Below are 19,915 nucleotides of genomic sequence, written 5' to 3' on the forward strand. Positions count from 1 at the left end.
GAGTATATACACATATATTTTTCTCTTCCTTCAAGAGTAAATATGCCTTACGATAAAAATAATACACCTTTAATGCATCAGTTATACTACTGCAGCAAATGGAAGACTTACTTTGTATGCAGAATGCATACAGCATGGAATAATTCCTGATAGAAGTTAAAAGAATAATTACCATTATTTGTCTAGTTAGCTGACAAATTGGAACTTTTCTCTGCTTTGAATTCTTGAAAGAACACTGTGTCATAGCACAAAGCCCCTATTTGATCTAAGTTTAGCTATTATCAATAATAATTTTTTTCTATTCACTTCTTTTGCAGTTACATAATGCTTTTTTTCTTGCAATGTAAAAGAAAAAGAGAAGTCGTAATTGCATATTTGGTCCTTTTGCCTCTTGCTAACAAGACAGCAGTCTAAACAATTACGGGGTAAGAGGAGGAAAACCACACTAGATTCTGCACATACACTCTCTTCATAAATCAACAGAGCTGGATTAAACATTAAAGCTTACAGGGAGTTACAGGGTGTATCTAATGGTGACTGTCCACTAATGGAAAGAAAACACTTCATCAAAACAAGAAGGCCCGTTCTCATGTTGCTGCTTTCCAGAGCTCTTTTGGCGGAGGCCCATGAAGCATGGCCTCAGATTATGATCACAGGGTCCAGATTGGTTCATATGGGGAGTGGCAGTTCTTGCACCTTGCAGCACATACAAATGTGCTCCAGAGGATTAGGGGACTCTCTGCAGTATGTTTAGGTGCAGTATAGGGTGCTGCAGGAGGGATTTATGAAAATGGCATCTTTCAGTGGACTGCTCTCCCCCAGGGAGGCTCACTGGTGCCTTTGTTACATATCTTTAGCCTCCAGGCAAAAACATTCCTCTTCTCACAAGCCTTTGGCCAATTAAACAATCTATGGCCTTTTAAACTGTGTGCAGGGTATTGTCCCTGCGTGTTCTTGTGGTATGCATTTTTATGTCTTTAGGAGGGGTGGGGAGATTACTGAAGGGGGGGGGGAGGCAGCGAATAATTCAGCACCTCTCTGCCCATGCATCTGTTCTGCATGTCAAATTGCATCCACACTCCTTCTTTTAATCATAATCACAGCAGGTCCACATTTAAAGCCCTAAGGATGCTGCAGTTGTGTGTAGTTTGGCCCCTGACTATTAAATCATTTCCGTTCCCCTGTCAGGGCCTTCTTGCATGAGCACTGCAATTCAGGAATTATGAACTCATGCAAGACCCAAGTCTTCTGAGAAACTGAAAACAACAACCTTGCCTTCTGTGAAGACAAAAATGAAACATAAAATATAGGACCCTTTATAAGTTCCTGGCTTCTACCTTGCACGGTTCACACAAGCAAGCTGCTTATATGAGCATGCACTTTAGCACAAATCAATCCTGGCCTCTCATCGGAGCCAGCTCTCGGATGACAATTCTTCAATTCTGTCAAAGATAAGTCATACACTGCTACTCTGAGAACAGTTTTTCAGATAATTACAACTTTTAAGAAATCCTCTTCTCCACAAGTGGCTAATTCAAATGATTAAAGTAGGAAGGTTTCATAATCTGGTGTCTAGACAGTACTGTCCCACATAGTAGCTAATCAGATTTTCTTCTTTTAGTTCATAATTAAAAACAAATTTCTTATATTCTAGTTAACACAAAAATGCTGCAACCAAGAACCATCAACATCTATGACTAACAGCTCATTTCTATGTATGATTAAGTAAACAGTAAGAAGTATACAATACATTGAAATGTGTATAAAGAAGAAAGCAACCTTCAAAAAAAATAAATTCTATTTTTATTTGCAAATGCAATCAATTGCTTTTTTACATCTAATATAGCTTACTTATACAGTGGAGCCTTGGGTTGCAAATGTGATCCGTGCAGGAGGCACATTCGCAACCCACAGCATTTGCAACCCGCAGCGCGCGTCTGTGCACACGTGTGACGTGATTCGGTGCTTCTGCACATGCGCAAAGTGTGATTTAGTGTTTCTGTGCATGTGCAAGCACCAAAACCCAGAAGTAACCCGTTCCGGTACTTCTGGGTTCGGCGCATCCGTAACCCAAAAACACGCACCCGCAGCGTTCGCAACCCGAGGTATAACTGTACTATAGTCTTCATTAGTGGCAGTAGTTACTTCCAAGTTTCTGAATGAGAAGTTTCTTTACCTTTACTGGAAATAACCAATACAGTGGTACCTCGGATTACAGACGCTTCAGGTTACAGACGCTTCAGGTTACAGACTCCGCTAACCCAGAAATAGTACCTCAGGTTAAGAACTTTGCTTCAGGATGAGAACAGAAATCGCAAAGCAACGGCGCAGCGGCAGGCCCCATTAGCTAAAGTGGTGCTTCAGATTAAGAACAGTTTCAGGTTAAGAACAGACCTCCAGAACGAATTAAGTTCTTAAATCGAGGTACCACTGAAAAAGAGCATATTCTACTTAAAAAATTAGGCAGAGTAAGATTTGGGGCTACATTTGCAAATGAACAGTGAATTTTATTTAGCATCTTTTGAATTTTCCCTCTCTTGGTTTTCTGGTCAAAGTTGGAGATGTCTTCCTTTGTTCTGCTGACTTCATCACTGTAACTAATAACACAACCCTATGTATATTTATTCTGAAGCTAAGTCCAACTATGAGTCTTACTTTCAGGTAAAGTACGCATAGGGTTGCAACCACAGACTCCCAGTTGTTAGCAAGCATAGGTTTACATCTAGCTCAGATGTAATAGAAACAAGTGCACAGTAATAGACACGAGTCCACAGGTGGACTGAATTATGTCTTTTTCTGGACTGGTCATTATATATATATATAGAAAAAGAAGAACATACTAATAATATGAATATCACCAATAATATAATTTGGGTAAAAATCACAGTTCAAAAATAAAGTAAGAATAACACTGATTGAAGAACCACCTATTTTGCCTTACAAATATTAGAATTATAGGTGTAGAAGAAGACAGATAGGTGTAGAGGAAGACCAAGCATTGCTTCGCTTATTTTACTTAATCTGGCTGCATTTAGACATCACAATAAACCAAGCCACAGTGAACCTTTGATTTAAGTACTCCCACCTCCCGCCGCCCAGCACAAATGTGAGTTCAGAAGATTTCACTTCTATTTTTGATTAGTTGCAGTTTATTGTTTAATCCAAACCCAATAAACATTGGTTAACCGTAACTATAGTTTGCTTAAAATAAATCAAACTATGGGTTATAGTTTGGCTTATTTCAAACAAAAGTTAGGTAAGATTAACAGCAGATGCAACATTAGTTTGGTTTGAGATGCATTGCTAAACTGAAGCTAACAGAAAACAGATGCAAAAACTTCCAGTCTTGTCCTCATAATTGCAGCAGAGGAGACACACACATGCACAAGGTCATATAAATTGGCTTCTGTCACAACAAGCCATCATATTATGGTTCACTGTAATGTCCAAATACAGCCTCGCTAAATTGAACAATGGAAGGAATTTGCCTAAATACCAGTACTAGAAAAAGGAGGTAAGCATTATAAGGAAGTAAATAAGGAGCAAGAAAAGCAACAAACTCACACATTGGTTGTAAACACTCCATAGATCAAATCTTGTTCAGGTAGATAAAATGTGCTTTGCAGTTCATTGTAGTAGAAAGGGATTTCACCAGAACGGGAGCAGTTCAGCCGAGCCTTCATAAATGTTGTCCATGTGTCCTCCAATAAAAATCTCCCCCCAATGTCGTTTTTGCAAACCCTTCCCACGCGAGAATAGACAGTTTTCCCACAGTCATGTTCTACAGCATTCTCACGGAAAAAGAAGTAAGTGAACAAACCAATGTCATAGGCAGCAATGAAGTTGGGCTCTGGAGAAAAATAAAGCCATAAAAAGCAATGAGATTTACATAGAAAGGGTTGGATTTACACAGCCTGTGGGGATAAAAGTTCAGGAGTGATCAGAGGATGAGAAAGAGGAAAACAAACCTCTTTTTTTTTCTTTTTTACAACATCCAAGAAACAGGAGAACACAATAGGCTTGTTTTTATGGGCACATTCATCATCTGATGACTACAGCATCAAGAGAAGACCATGAAACCATGTGAGGGGGCTGCAGGGTCCATAGACTAATTCCACCCCAAGCTGAAGCTGCGCACCATAGCCTTGCCCTCTGGTACATATGTGGAGCTTTTTGTCATGTTGGCATGTACAGAGAAGTGTTTCTGCACATGCCAATGGAAGAAAAAGCTCCACATGCATACCGGTGTACAAAAGTAGAACTCCTCAGCGCAAGGAGATACCCTAATTGGAGATTAACATGCATAGTATTCTTTTGCACAGGAGCTGAACACGTTGGTTATGTGATTGCTTTTCCACTTTGTGCAGCTGTGATAAGAACCTAGCCCACAGTGCCCCACAAATGTCCTTTCAACAAGTGGGGAAGTTTCATGTGAATGTGAGTACCCATACACTTCTGAAATGGTACACACATGGAATGCTTATTTTAAGATGATGCCTGCTACAACACACATGTACATTATCTAAACACAAAAAATATTACTTCAGAAATAGTTTTTATCCAAGTGTAAATTTAGTAAACTGACTAATGAATCAATTAATCAACAAAAACTCTTATGATTAAATTAAGCTGTCTTGAATTGGATTGCCTAGTTATTATTCTTCCTGTCTAATTTTTTACAAGTGGGGGGCTGTGTGTGTGTGTGTGTGTGTGTGTGTGTGTGTAGCAAGGGAGAATTCAGTCATGTGATTCCTCACTCACAGTCTGAAATGGCATATATTCCAGAAGCAGTTTTACCACCTCATCTGCCTTTTGTACAGATTGACTACTTTGAGGTACAGGGATAGTCAATACTATAAGTATTTTCAAAAATACAACAAAAGAGGGAGGAGTGGGAAGAGGAACATCAACTGTTATCTCCTAAAATAGTCAGGTGCCTCAAGGACTGAGGCTAATTGATACTGTGATTAAATGGTGGGGAGCAGCACACTGTCCTTTTTCCAGCAATCTGCCAATTTCCTTTGCTGCAACTAATACATGTCACGGTCAGATACAAGATCCTGGGACCAGTAATGTTCCTGCAGTTCACATATTTTCCCCAAGTTTTCTACACACTAGAGCTGGGCTTATCCCAGGTGCCTCCCACGTTTTTAGGCCTAGGAGCACAGCTTAGAAACTGCTGTGGGCACCACAAAATACCCATCTACAGAAAAAAGGTAATGCTCAGAACCTCCCTCTCCAAACAAACAAAACACTAGCACACACCACAAAACTATGTGCTAGTGCTGAGGGGCAGCAAACTGTGGGCCCAACTCTTTCCTCTTAGTGGAAGAACAGAATTTGAGGCATAAATATATAAACAGCATACAGCAGTGATTATTGTATAAAATGACAATTCAAGAGAAACCTTTTGGAAATTAACTCACACTGCTAATACTAGACTTGGACCACCTCCTCCACTGCCTATTTCTCCCTCTTTCATCCCACCCTGGTGCTTGAGAGCATGCTGTGCATCCATGTGCTCTGAGTGTGCATGGAGGTACCTGCTTAAAGACTCGGCTGACAGACCATACAGGTAACGGCTGTACAGCAGCTAAACAGGTGGACAGACAAAGCCTACAGGGAAAGGGAAAACTGCAGGTAGGGTTATTTGCTTGTCAGCTGGAGCTGTGCTGAATTATGATGAATGGAAATCCCCCTGAAGGTACGGAGAGATACGTTACTATGCAGGAGGCAGCATTCACCTGGGTTTAAGCAGTATTTCCAGCAGAGAAAGCTCCCTGCGATGTCAGCCTTGGAGGAAGGGACATCGCACGAGTATCCAAGTATGTATTGGTTTTTTCTGTCAACTAATTAATTGACCAACCAACCACTGAGCTCATCAAAACAAGAACAAAACAAACCTTTTAAGTCATTTTGCAAGACTTGACCTAATGCAGGGGTGAAAGATATCTTCACCCATCCCTCACTGTGAAATGTATTGATGGCATTGCGGCAAAGTGCATTTTTAAAGGCACCAGCACTAGTTTACTGTCTCGCTGAATTTGGCCAACTGCAATAATCCACTGACATCTGGCTGTTGTCATTAAAGGCATTCCTTACACTTGAGAATGAACCATTTTCTGTAGGTAATATCTCTATATCACCCCATAGATTAAAGTCTATGTGCAAACATCCCAAAGAACAAAAGAACATCAAAGTAAGGTATGTATTGATGGCAGTGCATCCCCAAATCCCAAAATGGCTCTAGATTATGGTTTGTAGTACATGCTTTCACTACTGAATGTCCCCTGCAGCAGAAAGTAATACTGGGGCCCTGTGAGGATTCTGCTGGCTGCATGAGAAAGCAAACTAAAGGGTACACTTTCTCTGAATCCCTTCCTCCTCCCATGAGAATTTGTACTAATGATTAAGACTGGAATTTTGAAGTCATGAATTCCAAAGGAATCTTGATGCATTTAAAATGGGGCTATTCTGCAACATGCTAAGTTCTGCTTTCCGATAATGCTTTCTGAGTGACTCTATACTATACGTTAGCCTTTGAATAACAGGGAAGCTTTTTTGTGTGTGTGGCCTAAAAGTAAGAAATGCCCAACAACAGGGCAAAATAATTACAATATAAGGTAAGAAGAGGGGTTCAGGACTATATCTACATAAAGTAATAAAATTTTTTATTCAAATCATATGTGACCAACTCATTAACAAGAAACTTGTTTTATTTTTATGAGATCTGAATAATAATAATAATAATAATAATAATAATAATAATAATAATAATATTTATACCCAGCCCATCTGGCTGGGTTTCCCCAGCCACTCTGGGCAGCTCCCAACAGAATAATAATAAAGCGATAAAACATCAAACATGTTTCCCTAAACAGGACTGCCGTCAGATGTTTTCTAAAAGTCAGATAGTTGTCTATTTCCTTGACATCTGATGGGAGGGCATTCCACAGGGCGGGCACCATTACCGAGAAGGCCCTTTGCCTGGTTCTCTGTAGCTTCACTTCTCGCAGTGAGGGAACCGCCAGAAGGTCCTTGGAGCTGGACCTCAGTGTCCGGGCAGAACAATGGGGGTGGAGACGCTCCTTCAGGTATACTGGGCCATTTAGGGCTTTAAAGCTCAGCACCAACACTTTGAATTTTGCTCGGAAACGTACAGTTTAGCAGTGAGATTTATGCAAGGGTTATTGTCTGGGACTTGCTTTCAAGTAGATTCTGTTTGTTGCTAGCATGGTTGCCGGAAGGGCTAATCTTGTCTTTCTCATCTGACACAGGTTTTTCCATCTCTTCCTTATACCACTTCTGGCCAGTGTGAGGGGCTGCATTTGGGCAAACAATCAGGGCAAATCCAAACCAGGAATTCTGGTAAGAAATGGTGTTCAGCTTCTGGATCCCTGATGCACCTGAAAGCCTCAGTTACAGTAACAGGTAAGAAAACCTTTCACCAACTCCCATCTAGTGAGAAGGCTGCAATCTGATCAATTTGATAAGGCCTAGTGATCGCCATTTAACGGGATTGTTTTTATTGCTTATTTTAATTATAGACATTCATATTACAATGTCTAAGTCAAAACAATATATAAATTAATAAAATCTTCCTCCTCCTCTTGTGGCTGCACTACAGTACTCTGCATGGCAGAGGTGGGGAGACTCCAGCCCGTGGGTCAGATTTGGCCTGCCAGGCCTCCCCATTTAGCCCATAAGGTCATTTCCCCCAAACCATGTCCACCTACCACATCCTCTTGCAGTACACATTATGCCATATGTGAAGTCTGGCTTAGGGTAGAAATGCATCTGCTTCTCCTGCAGAAAGCAGGAAACCCACACACAGAAATGCATCCACTTTCCATTTTAAGTCAAAGTTGCTGAAGTGAGCTTTTGTCAACGTTCTCAATAGATAAGCATTCACATCCAAAATCCAGTATTCACCAAAATAAACAGAAACACACTACAAACTCATTCATCTGAAGGGGCTGTGGAAGAGCTGGAGGAAGAGGCTGGCTACTTAAAATATTTAGTCTGCCTTATCCCTGTATGAGTTGGTAGATAAATATATTGTGGACACCCCCTGAATGTAGATAGCTAAATATTTTAGGTAAATGAATTTTATCTTCATTATGAGATAAGAAAAAAATGTCATTTCCCAAGACTGCACAGCTATTCTTAATGATCTCTATTTCCCAGAGTGCTCTTACCATTAAGCCACTTGGAGTTGTATTGTGCTGTTCTAAGAGGTGGGACATTCCCAAGGCTGCGGTAAATAGCAGGATCTCGTCCAGAGAAATCAATGACTGTTGCAGCATACAGTTCTCCCTGCGATGTGATCACTGCTGTTGAGTTGTGCCGGGGGTCATAGGGACAGCGGGCTACCCCATTTATTTTCTCAATGATTTTGCTAAGATTTCCCACCTGTATGTAAAAAGCAATGGAAGAGAAAAGGGTGATGAGAACAGTTCGACAGATAACACAGTTGGCCAAGCAATACTTTCGTGTTTTTGCAACCCCACAGATCCCTATAGGTTAAATTAGCAAACCTGGATAATGCTAAGTGCACCAAAGGCAAGGTAAAAAATAGCCTTTTCTGAGCTAGCATAGCTAAGCATACCATGTGTAACTGGGTGTATTCTTTTCAGAAAACTTAAATCCAACTGAATCTAGGCTTTAGGGAGACTGGGCAGCAAGGGAATTCCTCAGCACCAGAGTAATGCTGGCAGATATCTACTTTATAGCTGACTCTAGTTCCCAAGTGGAAGCATGCACACTGATTTGCTGGCCGTGTCAAGTCATCAGAAGCATCTCATCACTATGTTATTGCTACCTTCATAATGCCCTTCCATGTACTCTGCATACTAGTCCTGTTCCTCTAAGTTATAGTGACTATGGTCCACTTGTTTCAAGCCCTCTTCACATGATCTGACATGAAGCTCATGCTTTCCTTCGGAAGGTTTTAGATATTTGAGGAAAGATGGGGGGGCAAGGTAAGTCTCCCTGGTTCCCCAAAAGTGTGAGTTCTCTTGGGTTGCTGAGACTCACAAGAGGGCCTTTGCTGAAGTTCTTAGGAAATGGCCAGATTTGTATGGCAGAAGGCAGTCCTTCAGATTTCCAGATCCAGAAGCATGAATGGCTTTAGAAGGTCATCCCCAGCACTTTGAATTGGACCAGGAAACAAATTAAAAGTCAGTGCCATTGCTTCAATGGGGGAGTTACATTCTCCCAGTATGTGGCTGTTGAATTCTGGACCAAATATAGCTTACAGGCTTACTCTTCATAGGCAGTCTTACACACAGCACATTATAGGAACCCTGAGGCCTGTGAACATGCAGCCTCCAGAAATGAACATATCTGATGCACTAGCCTGAGCTACATCCAGGATAAAATCCAAACCCATAGCAACCCTTCAACTATAAAACTGCAGTCTTAGTAACTTAATTCCATGCATTACTGCATTTGACCAGCCTTCCATTTTGCTGTTTGCTGTGGTGACTAGCAGGCTTATAAACACAGTGCAATGCTATGTGATCTTCATGCCATCTGCTTCCATCTTAAAATGTTAACTGGCCTTTCAGTGCAGAAGAGAGAAATGCACATGACTGGAGCAAATGGAAAATAGCTGAAAATAGGCAACCACTTTCTTCCATCCTGAAGGCTATCACCTTTTGTGTATAAATTGATAGGTGTGAAAGTGGCACTGTCACCTCAGAACAAAGTCGTTTGATTGCATCACCTTCAGTCCTACCATAAATGTATTGTGCCTGCAGACACTTAAAAAAGAGCTATGGTTTAGTAACCAACAACATGCTCTTCAACCAAAAAAACTCAGTCGGAGAGCTTGATAGTATTTCTGCACAAGATGCTTAAGCAATAGCTGTGAGTCAGAACCCAGAGTTCTAGGTTAAATAGTGCATTGTGTATAAAATCTTTTCATCACTGCAGAAACTTTACTGCTCAGTGATAACCTCAACCTACCATAATGTATAATGTCCCCAACATATATTGTTATTTCTCCTCCTCTTCTCTCGTATGCCTACACATCTATCAGAATTCGTTTAGAACAAGTGGAAGCTGCAATGAAATGCTGCAGCAGGGAATGCTCCTTTTAACAGTCAGCCACACTCTCCTCCATCATACCTCATTCTATTCCTTTCCCTCCACCTTCCCAGCCAAGAGTAAGTCACCTTTCAGACCTGACTGTGTATACTCACTTCTCACTTGGCTGTTTTAGGAGTCCCCCCGCTTTAGTCCCACCCCACCACCCCAGCAGATTACTTAGGGATATTATCAAGAAGAATAAAATTCCTAAGCCAAAATGAAAGAGTAAGAGGAGCCAAAGGAGAATGTAACATGTTTTGGTGAGGAAGGAACAAACAACTGAAGAGGGGCCAGCAGCCTATTTCCTGTAACAGCTACTCCTTCCTTTGTCCACTAGAGGCGCAGGTAAGCACAACCCAGTGATGCTACACAGGCAAGTAAAACTGAGGCCTTTACATTTCCCATCTCATTTACCTACTGTCAGGGGACTGCCATCGGAACAGGGGAGGGAGGCAGGGGGACCGTTGGGATACAGAGAGCCTCCGAAACTCCTGAGGAGCAGTTCCTCTTCCAGCGGTGGGGAAAGCCACACCTCCAGTGGAGAAGAGAGGGAAGGGGCCAGCCAAGCGAGGAAAGGGCTCGAGGATGCTGCTGAGAGTCCCAGCGCCTCACCTCACCAGGCTGGCCAGGAGGGACACATGCCACTTCCATTGCCCAGCTTGCGCAGAGAGGTGAAACGCAAGGAGGGGAGGAGGCTGGGGGTGCCGAAGTTCTTATGTTGGGGGAGAAGCCGGAAGGGGCCACTCCCAGATTCTGCAAGTGACTAAGATGGACATGAACTTTGTAGATCTGCACTGTAAATAGACAGGTCGGAGTCCTGCCTGGTTACTCACAAGCAACCACCATCAGCATATGACAACCTACAGTCATTCTTTTTCATCCTGCTCTCTGATTCATCTTTAAAGAGAAGAGGCACAACTTACCTGTCTGCTGGAACACACCGGTGAAAAAGCATTGGTACCACAAGTGAAAACTTTCTTTCCATACACAATCAGGACACGAACATAGTTCTGACATTCCTCCTGAAACAAAAAACAGAAAAACACATTTCCAAGAAAGAGTAACAGCCTGTGCTTAATATGAGTGAACACTCCCCAGGGCTTAGTCCAGACTCTGTTTCTGATGTCATGCTTTAGTCCTGGAAAATGTGACTTGGAAATAAAGACTAGTGTGTCTCTGAGCACATGTCAAGTCCATTTCACTGATATAAGTAAGCTTCACAGAGGATAATTTCCAGAGAGACTGGCCTTGGCACCTATAATTGTTGAAATTAAAACATCAAGTCCCTATGTTCATAAATCTGCTCTTAATGTGATCAGGGAACATTATATTCAAGAATGATGTGCCTGGTGTCATGTATGTGACTTCCCTCAGTCAAGCCTTATGCTGGTAGTGACTACCAAAAAGCAGAAGATAGCCAAAATTTTAAGCATCTGCTTTAATGGAAAGCACAGCCCTTTCAAAAGTCTTATAATCCCAAAGGTATAAGGAGCACAAAGCAGGTGTGGAACTACAGTTACTGACAACTATTTTTGGTGAGGATTTAAAAAGCTTACCTAACAAGGCTAAGATAATCAACCATTTGACAATGAAGTTGTACAATGAGTAGCGGGGTTAAGTTAAGACCATAATAAAATAAATGGAGCCCTGATGATCAGGCAAAAAGCTCATCCTGTTCTCACAGTAGCCAACCAGATGCCTATGTAAAGCCAACAAGTAGGACCCACAGTGCAATGGCACTTTCCTCACCTGTCCTTCCCAGCACCTAGTTTTCAGAGGCACACTGCTTCCAATAGTGAAGGCAGAATATGGCCATGATGGTTTGCAGCCATCAAGAGCCTTTCCCATGAATTTCTCAAATCTTCTTTTAAAGGATTAAAATTGGAAAGTCAGGTTGCAGTGAATGTAAACATAATACAAGAAGTCTTTGCTGAAGCGTTTGTTATAATTCAGCACTAAGCAATCTGGAAAATGAACCTTCATAAAACTAACAATCCATGTGTAATATATTCTATAAAACGTAATTAGATTATTGACAAACTGGGGTGGGTGACAACATATGACTCAATCACCTGGAAAAAAAATATTCAGTATATTTCGTTCATAATGATCAATACCTTTGTCTGATTGTCACTTTCACCATCTGGAAACTGGAACTTAATATATCGGCTAAATTCAAGCAAAATGGACACAAAACTATGGTGATGCTTAGTCCACTGCAGAATGGGATGACATTTGTTAAATTACAAGTGGGGCTGCTCCCACTGCCTACATAAAAGGCAAGAGAGAAGCACTGTTTCCCAACCAGCCCATAAACAGCAGTAGAGCCATACAGTGACTTTGGTATGGATATTACTCTCCCCAATACATAAGAGTTAGATAGCTTGAGAAAAAACTATGCCTTTTCCTCCTTCCCCTAGAGAAGTGATGGCCAGACTTGGCCCTCCAGCTGTTTGGGGACTACAACTACCATCATCCCTAGCTAGCAGGACCAGTGGTCAGGGAAGATGGGCCACCTACCGTAAGAGGCTGCAGTATTTTGGGTTACAGTTCTAATTTTTAAAATTCATTCTCTGATGTACTGCAGCTTGGACAAAACTATTATAAATTGGAAGCACCAGCCTCTTTCCTCTTGAGCAAAAACTTAATTTCTACATCCCATGTCACAAGCCTGCCTGGTGGCAAACATTTCCTGGGAGATGTTGTTTCTGCATATCAGGAATGCAAAAGCACTCCAAATCACCTTGGTGGGAAAGAAAGATCCCACTCTTTCATTTGTGATATGGAAACCAACTCATTGAAAGGCTATCCATAACAAATGGCATCATAGCGTTGCCTATGTACAAGGCACCATACGTGCTTGGGGTTTGGGGATGTATTTATCAAGGATACGGAGAGACTCTATTGTGCAGATAGCGGGATCTGAACCACCAGAGCTGGCCGAAGGAGCATTCAGAATGAGCATGTCAAGACCGCAATGTTCCTTGGAGATGCTTCACATGCCTCACTTTTCAATTCCATTATGTCTTGATCAGATACACAGGGATCAGATTTGAAATACCTCTCAGCCTGGAAGCAAGACTTCAGCTGTGGTGATTCAGCTCATAATCTTCCAGAAATAGATAAACTGTGGGTTATTGTACATTGGCCTATCAGATGGAGCCTTAAGAAACAAAGGCTCTGAGCTGAATTCTGTGATCTCACCCTTCTGGCTCTCCCCCAGCTACATTGTAAGAGAGTAAACTTATCAACTCGGCCAAGAAAGGTTTAGCATGGCCCCTTTCCCTGATGTGTTTGTATACTACCTACAGAGAGCTTTTTATACAGAGGTAAGCAATAATAAAACCACAGTTCACCTCCACCTGTATTCTGAAATGTCACAATGTATAATTTTACCACCTCAGTCTACCAGCTTATTCTGCATTAACAGCACTGTTTGCTGTAGAAAATACATTTACCCATGCTGGGCAACACATATCGCATTTGAATCATGTGGCCTGCCTCTATGCATGGCAGGAATCTAAGGCATAAGTGCAGAATGCGCTGGCGGTCAGATGCTTGCAAATGAAATCTGGTTAAATTGGTATCTGGCACCTGATTCAAAGGCAAATCTGCCTGCATATAAGTCAACAGAACAGGTAAAGTTTCATTTACACACCTACTATCACTTTTAAATCTGGTCTTGTCAAATATTTTCAGTCTTTGTAGGTTTCCTTCAGGCAAAAAGCTCAGAAGAAGCATTTTTGGCTGAATTACACATGCAGAAGCAGGATTTATGATGATTTTGCTTGGTCCACTTCACCAAAGGAAAGCACAACACATCCCAAAACTAAGCAGTAAGGAAAGGGATCTGTTCAAAGTCTTATTTTGAGTCAAACCATAGCTTCAAGGTTTCTAGAGCCTAAAATCTGATTTTTGCATCTCAAGATTCTTACATTTAAATCAGGGGTCAGCAAACGTTTTCAGCCATGGGCCGGTCCACTGCCCCTCAGACCATGTGGTAGGCAGGACTATATTTTGAAGGGTAAAAAAGGACGAATTCCTATGCCCCACAAATAACCCAGAGATGCATTTTAAATAAAAGGACACATTCTACTCATGTAAAAACACCAGGCAGGCCCCACAAATAACCCAGAGATGCGTTTTAAATAAAAGGACACATTCTACTCATGTAAAAATACACTGTTTCCCGGACTGTCAGCGGGCCAGATTTAGAAGGCGATTGGGTCTGATCCAGGCCCCGGGCCTTAGTTTGCTACCCATGATTTAAATGAACCCCCTAGAACTTAATGGGGTACTTCTAGTAAACTATTAAATAAATTCCAATATATATACTTAATTAACATTTACAAAATTTCTCCTTCTTGTCCTACAGATGTATATTTCAACTAATAACTGTGCTTGATATAAAAAGAAAACTTGGTTCACAGGAGCACAGGAAGCTATTTCAAACGAGACCATATCAAGCCCACAATCCATCTACCTCTACTCCCATCACCATTGGGCTAGGCTGGCTAGAGCTGATGGGACTTGAAGTTCAGCAGCATCTAGAGAGCCACAGGTTTCCTATCCTTGGTCTGTACGCTCCATTCATGTATTAGCTTCACTATTATCACAAAATAAATGTTTTTAAAAGCACTCAATAGCTCATGGCAAAATATATCCTAGAGAAATGGCAACGAATTATGACCCCTTAACCTGAGGTTTTTGGCCGACAATCCAGTGCAGGCAGCATTTGCGTTAGCTGTTCATATGGGACCAAAGATACAAAAAAACTCAGCAGGAAATACATGGCAGGAGAAAGAAAGGTCCCCTGCGACTGCGTAAAAGCCAACCGGGAAAACAGGACCTGAAACATATAAAGGCAGTCCACCTCCTAACATGCCAGGAAATTATTTCCAATGGGCTTTCTGCAACAAGCATTTTGTTACCAGACAGCTAGAGTCCATGGTTTTCCAATAGCATCATAAGAAAGCAACCTGGTTACAGACTGTATTTGGAAGTCTGGTGACTGGGGCGGAAGGAAAAGCAAAGGAAAAAAGAAAAAGAGAAAGAGAAAGAGAAAAAGGAAAAAAGAAAGCTCTGCTCCAGCCTGCCTTTTCAAAGAAATTTCATTCAGTACTGCAGGGAGACGATTGTAATGTGTTTGCTGCCGTCTGTCCTAATTTTCTTTGAACACCTTGCAGGCTGCAAAACACTGTTATTAACACACTCTCAGATATTTATATTTATTTCTTTAGACAAACAATTTCATTAATCAGTTTTGCCCAGCATCCCAGCCAAGCTGTCTTCTCCTGGCGTGCAGAAGATACCAAACAGGATTTACTAATGATTTTCTGTCTCTTGTTTGTTTTTAATGTCTGCAAGATTCTTTATTGCCAAGACTTACAAACCATTTTTACGGAAGACAGAGAGGACTTGTACTGCATTCCGCAGGGAAAGAATGAAGGAAATAAGCTCAACCATTTGGAAAAGGTACGGCATTGTCCTTTCTGTCTAGGGCAATTTTTTTGTCAAGCTATGTCCTGGGGAACCTTCCCAAGCCAAGAAAACAAATGAAATCTCCATGTGTAACTAAGACAAAGCAAACATACAGAGGCTTACACAGCTCGCTTGCATAACCAGGGCTGGGACTATCCAAATCAGTAGGAAAGGGACTCAGCAGGATAACACTAACATCAGCATTGGAAAGGCTATCTAAACACATGGAAGGTGGCAGGTGCAGTCTGGAAAAGGACTAGGACAGGTAGGGTTAGTGGAGTGTTGCACAAGAGAGCTTAAAGCAAAAGATGCAGTTCAAAAGGTTAGTTACATCCTGGCTGGACTACTGTAACATGCCCCACATAGGGCTGCCTTTGAAAAGTGTTCAGAAGCTTCAGATGGCCCAAAATGCTGCACTCAGACAGCTGACTGGGGCTCACGACAGGAAGCATGTCACTCCCCTGTTAAAAGAGTTTCACTGGCTATTGGTTTGCTTCTAGCCATAATTCAAAGTGCTGGTTATGACCTATAAAGCCCTGTATGGCTTGGGCCCAGGCTACCTGAAAGATAATAAAGTTCCTATACAAAACTGCACAGGTCAGCTAGGCGATTATGTGAATCCCCTTAACACATTTCTAATTAGGACCTAGTAACTGTGGGTAGCATAGTTGGAATAGGACCTAAGTCACCAAGCAACCTCTGAGCTAGAAGATATTGGCAGGACCAAGCAGGAGAAGATATTGGGTGGATAATGCCTGTCCTGTAGGCTGCCACTTAAGCATCTCAGACTGTGTTCCCATTTCCAGGTAAAAATGCAGTTAACACACTCTTTTACTCAACTCAGATCCAAGCCGGATTGGGTGGGGGAAATGCATCAAAACATAGTATTTCATAAGATTTGGCTGGATAGATAGGGATCGTGGCTGACATTGTGTGAGCAGTGCTCACAAACCAGTGGTGGAAGTACCATGGATGCAGAGTGAGCTGGAGCATGGACACAGCTTTAGATACAGAAAGGTGCTCTTCTGCAGTTACAGTAAAAACAAAGAAGGCTCATGTTGCTGAGCTCCAGACATCTGATGCTGAACACTGTAAGAAATTCTGGCTTTAGCATCATCTATTCTGCAGTAAACCACACTCCTAGCCTGACACCATTCTGTTCCATGACCTGCAACAAATTGTACCACCTCCAGAAGTAAACAATCTTAAATTCTCATGGAATAATTGTACTGTGGGTCATAAGGAACTACCAGCGTTTTATATATACGTATTTCACATATGTTATGGTAGCATCATATCAGACTTCTGACATCAGATGTTTTGTTGTGAACATTCCCAAGTGGTATAAAAATCAGTTAACTATGGCTGTATGCAGGGGGAGGTAGGTGGTGAACATACCTCAGTTTTTCCTTTACTCTGACATGATCTCCTGGTGTCTTCATCTGAACCCCATTCTGTCGCCTGGGGAACCAAAACAGAGAAAAGTTATATAACGGTACCATGCACTATTGTTTTGTTTTTTGGGGCCAGCCCTCATTTGAAGACACAGGGGAATATCTAAAAGTGAGCTACACCGGCCAATTTGCAGCAGCAGATATTGTGGTAGATTCTCTTTTTTGTATCACTCTTACAGAGTGCAAAGAAGAAGCAATCAATAAAGGAGATAAACCCCCTAGGGGCCGAGGCATAAATCATACAAACATCGGAAAGAATGGTTTCTACATGTTCATATAAATGCAACAACACTTTATAATTCAGCCTTAACTAGCTCAAACTTTAGCTCAAACTTTTCCAAAGGACTTCATTTATATGAAAATCCCAAGAATGGAGAATGTTCTGAAATCTCAACACATTTCCATCAGTCCTGCTGCATTTATCATAGCGTTGTGTGTGCTTTGCCTTTGACTTCAGTGGTTTTGGGTGCCCAGGGCCAAGCCTAGAGCTAAGAAATCCATGATCAAGGTCTTCCATGTTTGTATTTGAAATTAATAACAGATGCAGGAGTTGAAGAGGGGAATTTAGTCCCTTCTCCCTGTATGACCTCCCTGATTAAAATCAACCACCCCCAAAGTTCCTCTTTGTCTTGAGTGAAAAACTTCCAAGTACCCACCTAGTACCTCTAGGTATCTTCCATGGGGCAAAAAACCAAAACAAACAAACAAACAAAAGCTGGTAGTGGGTTGTTGTTGTTGTTTTGTATAGTTTCAAATAGGAAAATAGTTCACAGGGAAAGGATTAATCCCCACAGAGTTCCCCAGCCACTACTAATTTTTATTTAAAAATGCATGAGATCCTGGATTAAGGCTCCCTCCTACCTCTCATTTGTTTTGTCCCTCAGACAAATATATACCTCCAGTTCTGGGCTCACATTCATTTATGACCAAAGTAGCTGTGGCTGAGTTCTAGCACTGGCCACTTATAAGTAAGTGGGGAGCTGTGGCTGGCTAACACTCTCCAACAATTTGACCAGTTCATAGAAAACAAACACATACTTTATCCAACACAGTGGACAGCACATGACATGGAGAAGCATGAAAAGTTCAGTGGGTGGCTGAGATCATTACAGAGAATCACCATATCAATCACTAATCTTTAGGAGCTCACTTACACCTTCCTCTACTCTCCTTAACATTACAGTCTGAAGCTCTCATTAGGCTTTTCTCTCCTGTTACCTTTCCAGTTCCAATTTTACAGGGCAACTTATTTTAAATGTATTATGACCTAAACTATTTCACTTATTGAATTTGTATCCTATTTCTCTCCCAGAGAGCCCAGGATGGTATATAAGGCGATCATCCCATCTGGAACAAAAGCAAATAAATCTCCATGCAGTAGCTTAGGCTGAGAAAAAGTGCCATAATGAATGACACCCAATGAAGTTAATGGCTAAGCAGATATTTGAATCCAGCCATCATAACATAGCAGAGATAGTCACCTCCTGCTCTTATTTACATATTTACCTTGAAAATAATAAACTGCAGAGAAACCCAACATACAGGGTATAAGCTTGTTCTTACTATGATTGAGCATCAGTCTAGAATCAGGGGAGCTGTACCTAAGCCAAGAATTGGTTAAGTAACCATCTTTTCATTTGAACTAATAACACAATGCTGAACTGAAGAATAATCTCAAAGTGTGCTGGGGAGAATTATCTGCTGCTTCACATTCTGGAATTGAACCTAGCATCCCGCCCATTTTAAACTAGGGAAAAACAAATGAATGTTTCTTATAAGCCTCCTTTGCGCATGTTTGTCTCCATTTATAATTTGCGGAGTTTATAGCTAACTGAGGATTGATATAAGAAGCAGGCAAGATGGGAATGGCCATAAGAGAGACTCAAGCTGCAGGAATGGGGGGTAGATAAGGTTGTCTGAAGGTGGGTGGCATGTGGGTGCAGGCATATGTGACTGCACAAGTGAGATTAGGAACAGACTTTACAGGGCAAATGTTCACATTGGGAGTGTTACACTATGGTAGTCATATTACTTAACTTCCATTTCGTCTGGCTGTAAATCTTAATTTTTATGGCAGTTTACTCTTTCCATTAAACAAGATACTATAAGCAAAAAGGGGAATATTAAATAGAGGTATTATTTTCTGGTTTGATGTTTTCTGTTTCTTTTCTTCTTTTATATTGAGCTTTAGGTGCAAATTATGCAAACTGAGATTTTCTGTAAAGTTAAGCAAAATGAGAGTTTATGACAAGTTAACTCTGTTAATACTCTTTGTACAGTATGTCAAAATGACATTTCATAAATAAGGAGTTTGAATACCCCAAATAATGAAGTCCCAATGACTTACAGGACTTCGCTATTCTGTAAGAATTTACATTGAAAGCACAACATAATTACAGTGAACAAACAGGCACGCTTAAACAAATTTATTTTGAAAAGCCACCTAAACTGCCCTGTGAACCTAACAAGCCATTCTCCCCTGAAATATTATTATCTGCCATTAGCACAAACTGGGCCATTGGCCGCATCTAATAACAGTTTGGGGTTTGGACCTGTGTTTTAGAAAACACATTCTTATTCTTTCCCCTCCTCCCTTTCTTTCTTTTTTAATGAAAGCAGAACCGAGGCCCAGTCTCATGATGTTACACCATAGCTTAGTGTTTTGTTTGAGCACACCCAATCATTTCATTCTAGAAATAAAATTTCCCTAAACTTAAAAACAGGACAAAAATCCATCTCATGTCATATTGAGGAGAACAAATGTTCCACCTCACCATATTCCACCCCCATACATACAACTAAAGCAGAAAGAAGATTAAATACTAAAGTTTTTCACATAGTCATATCTGTTGCCAGAAAGATGCAATGTTTTCTAACCTCACATCAAT

The 19,915-nt window shown here is 41.2% G+C and overlaps 1 protein-coding gene across 10 annotated transcripts in view; it reads right to left on the reverse strand.

The window, feature by feature from the left end:
- Positions 1-19,915, reverse strand: part of SEMA5B (semaphorin 5B) — a 369,522-nt gene that overhangs the window by 91,333 nt on the left and 258,274 nt on the right. For all 10 annotated transcript variants that reach the window (XM_083488884.1, XM_083488881.1, XM_083488882.1 and 7 more), the window contains 4 exons: positions 16,972-17,034; positions 11,016-11,114; positions 8,199-8,412; positions 3,565-3,850 (listed from right to left, as the gene is read on the reverse strand). In XM_083488884.1, coding sequence (XP_083345010.1) covers positions 3,565-3,850; positions 8,199-8,412; positions 11,016-11,114; positions 16,972-17,034 — 662 coding nt within the window. The remainder of the gene's footprint in view (positions 1-3,564; positions 3,851-8,198; positions 8,413-11,015; positions 11,115-16,971; positions 17,035-19,915) is intronic.

Source organism: Podarcis liolepis (assembly GCF_965112155.1).
Source record: "Podarcis liolepis genome assembly, chromosome: 1".
In the NCBI taxonomy this organism is placed as follows: domain Eukaryota; kingdom Metazoa; phylum Chordata; class Lepidosauria; order Squamata; family Lacertidae; genus Podarcis; species Podarcis liolepis.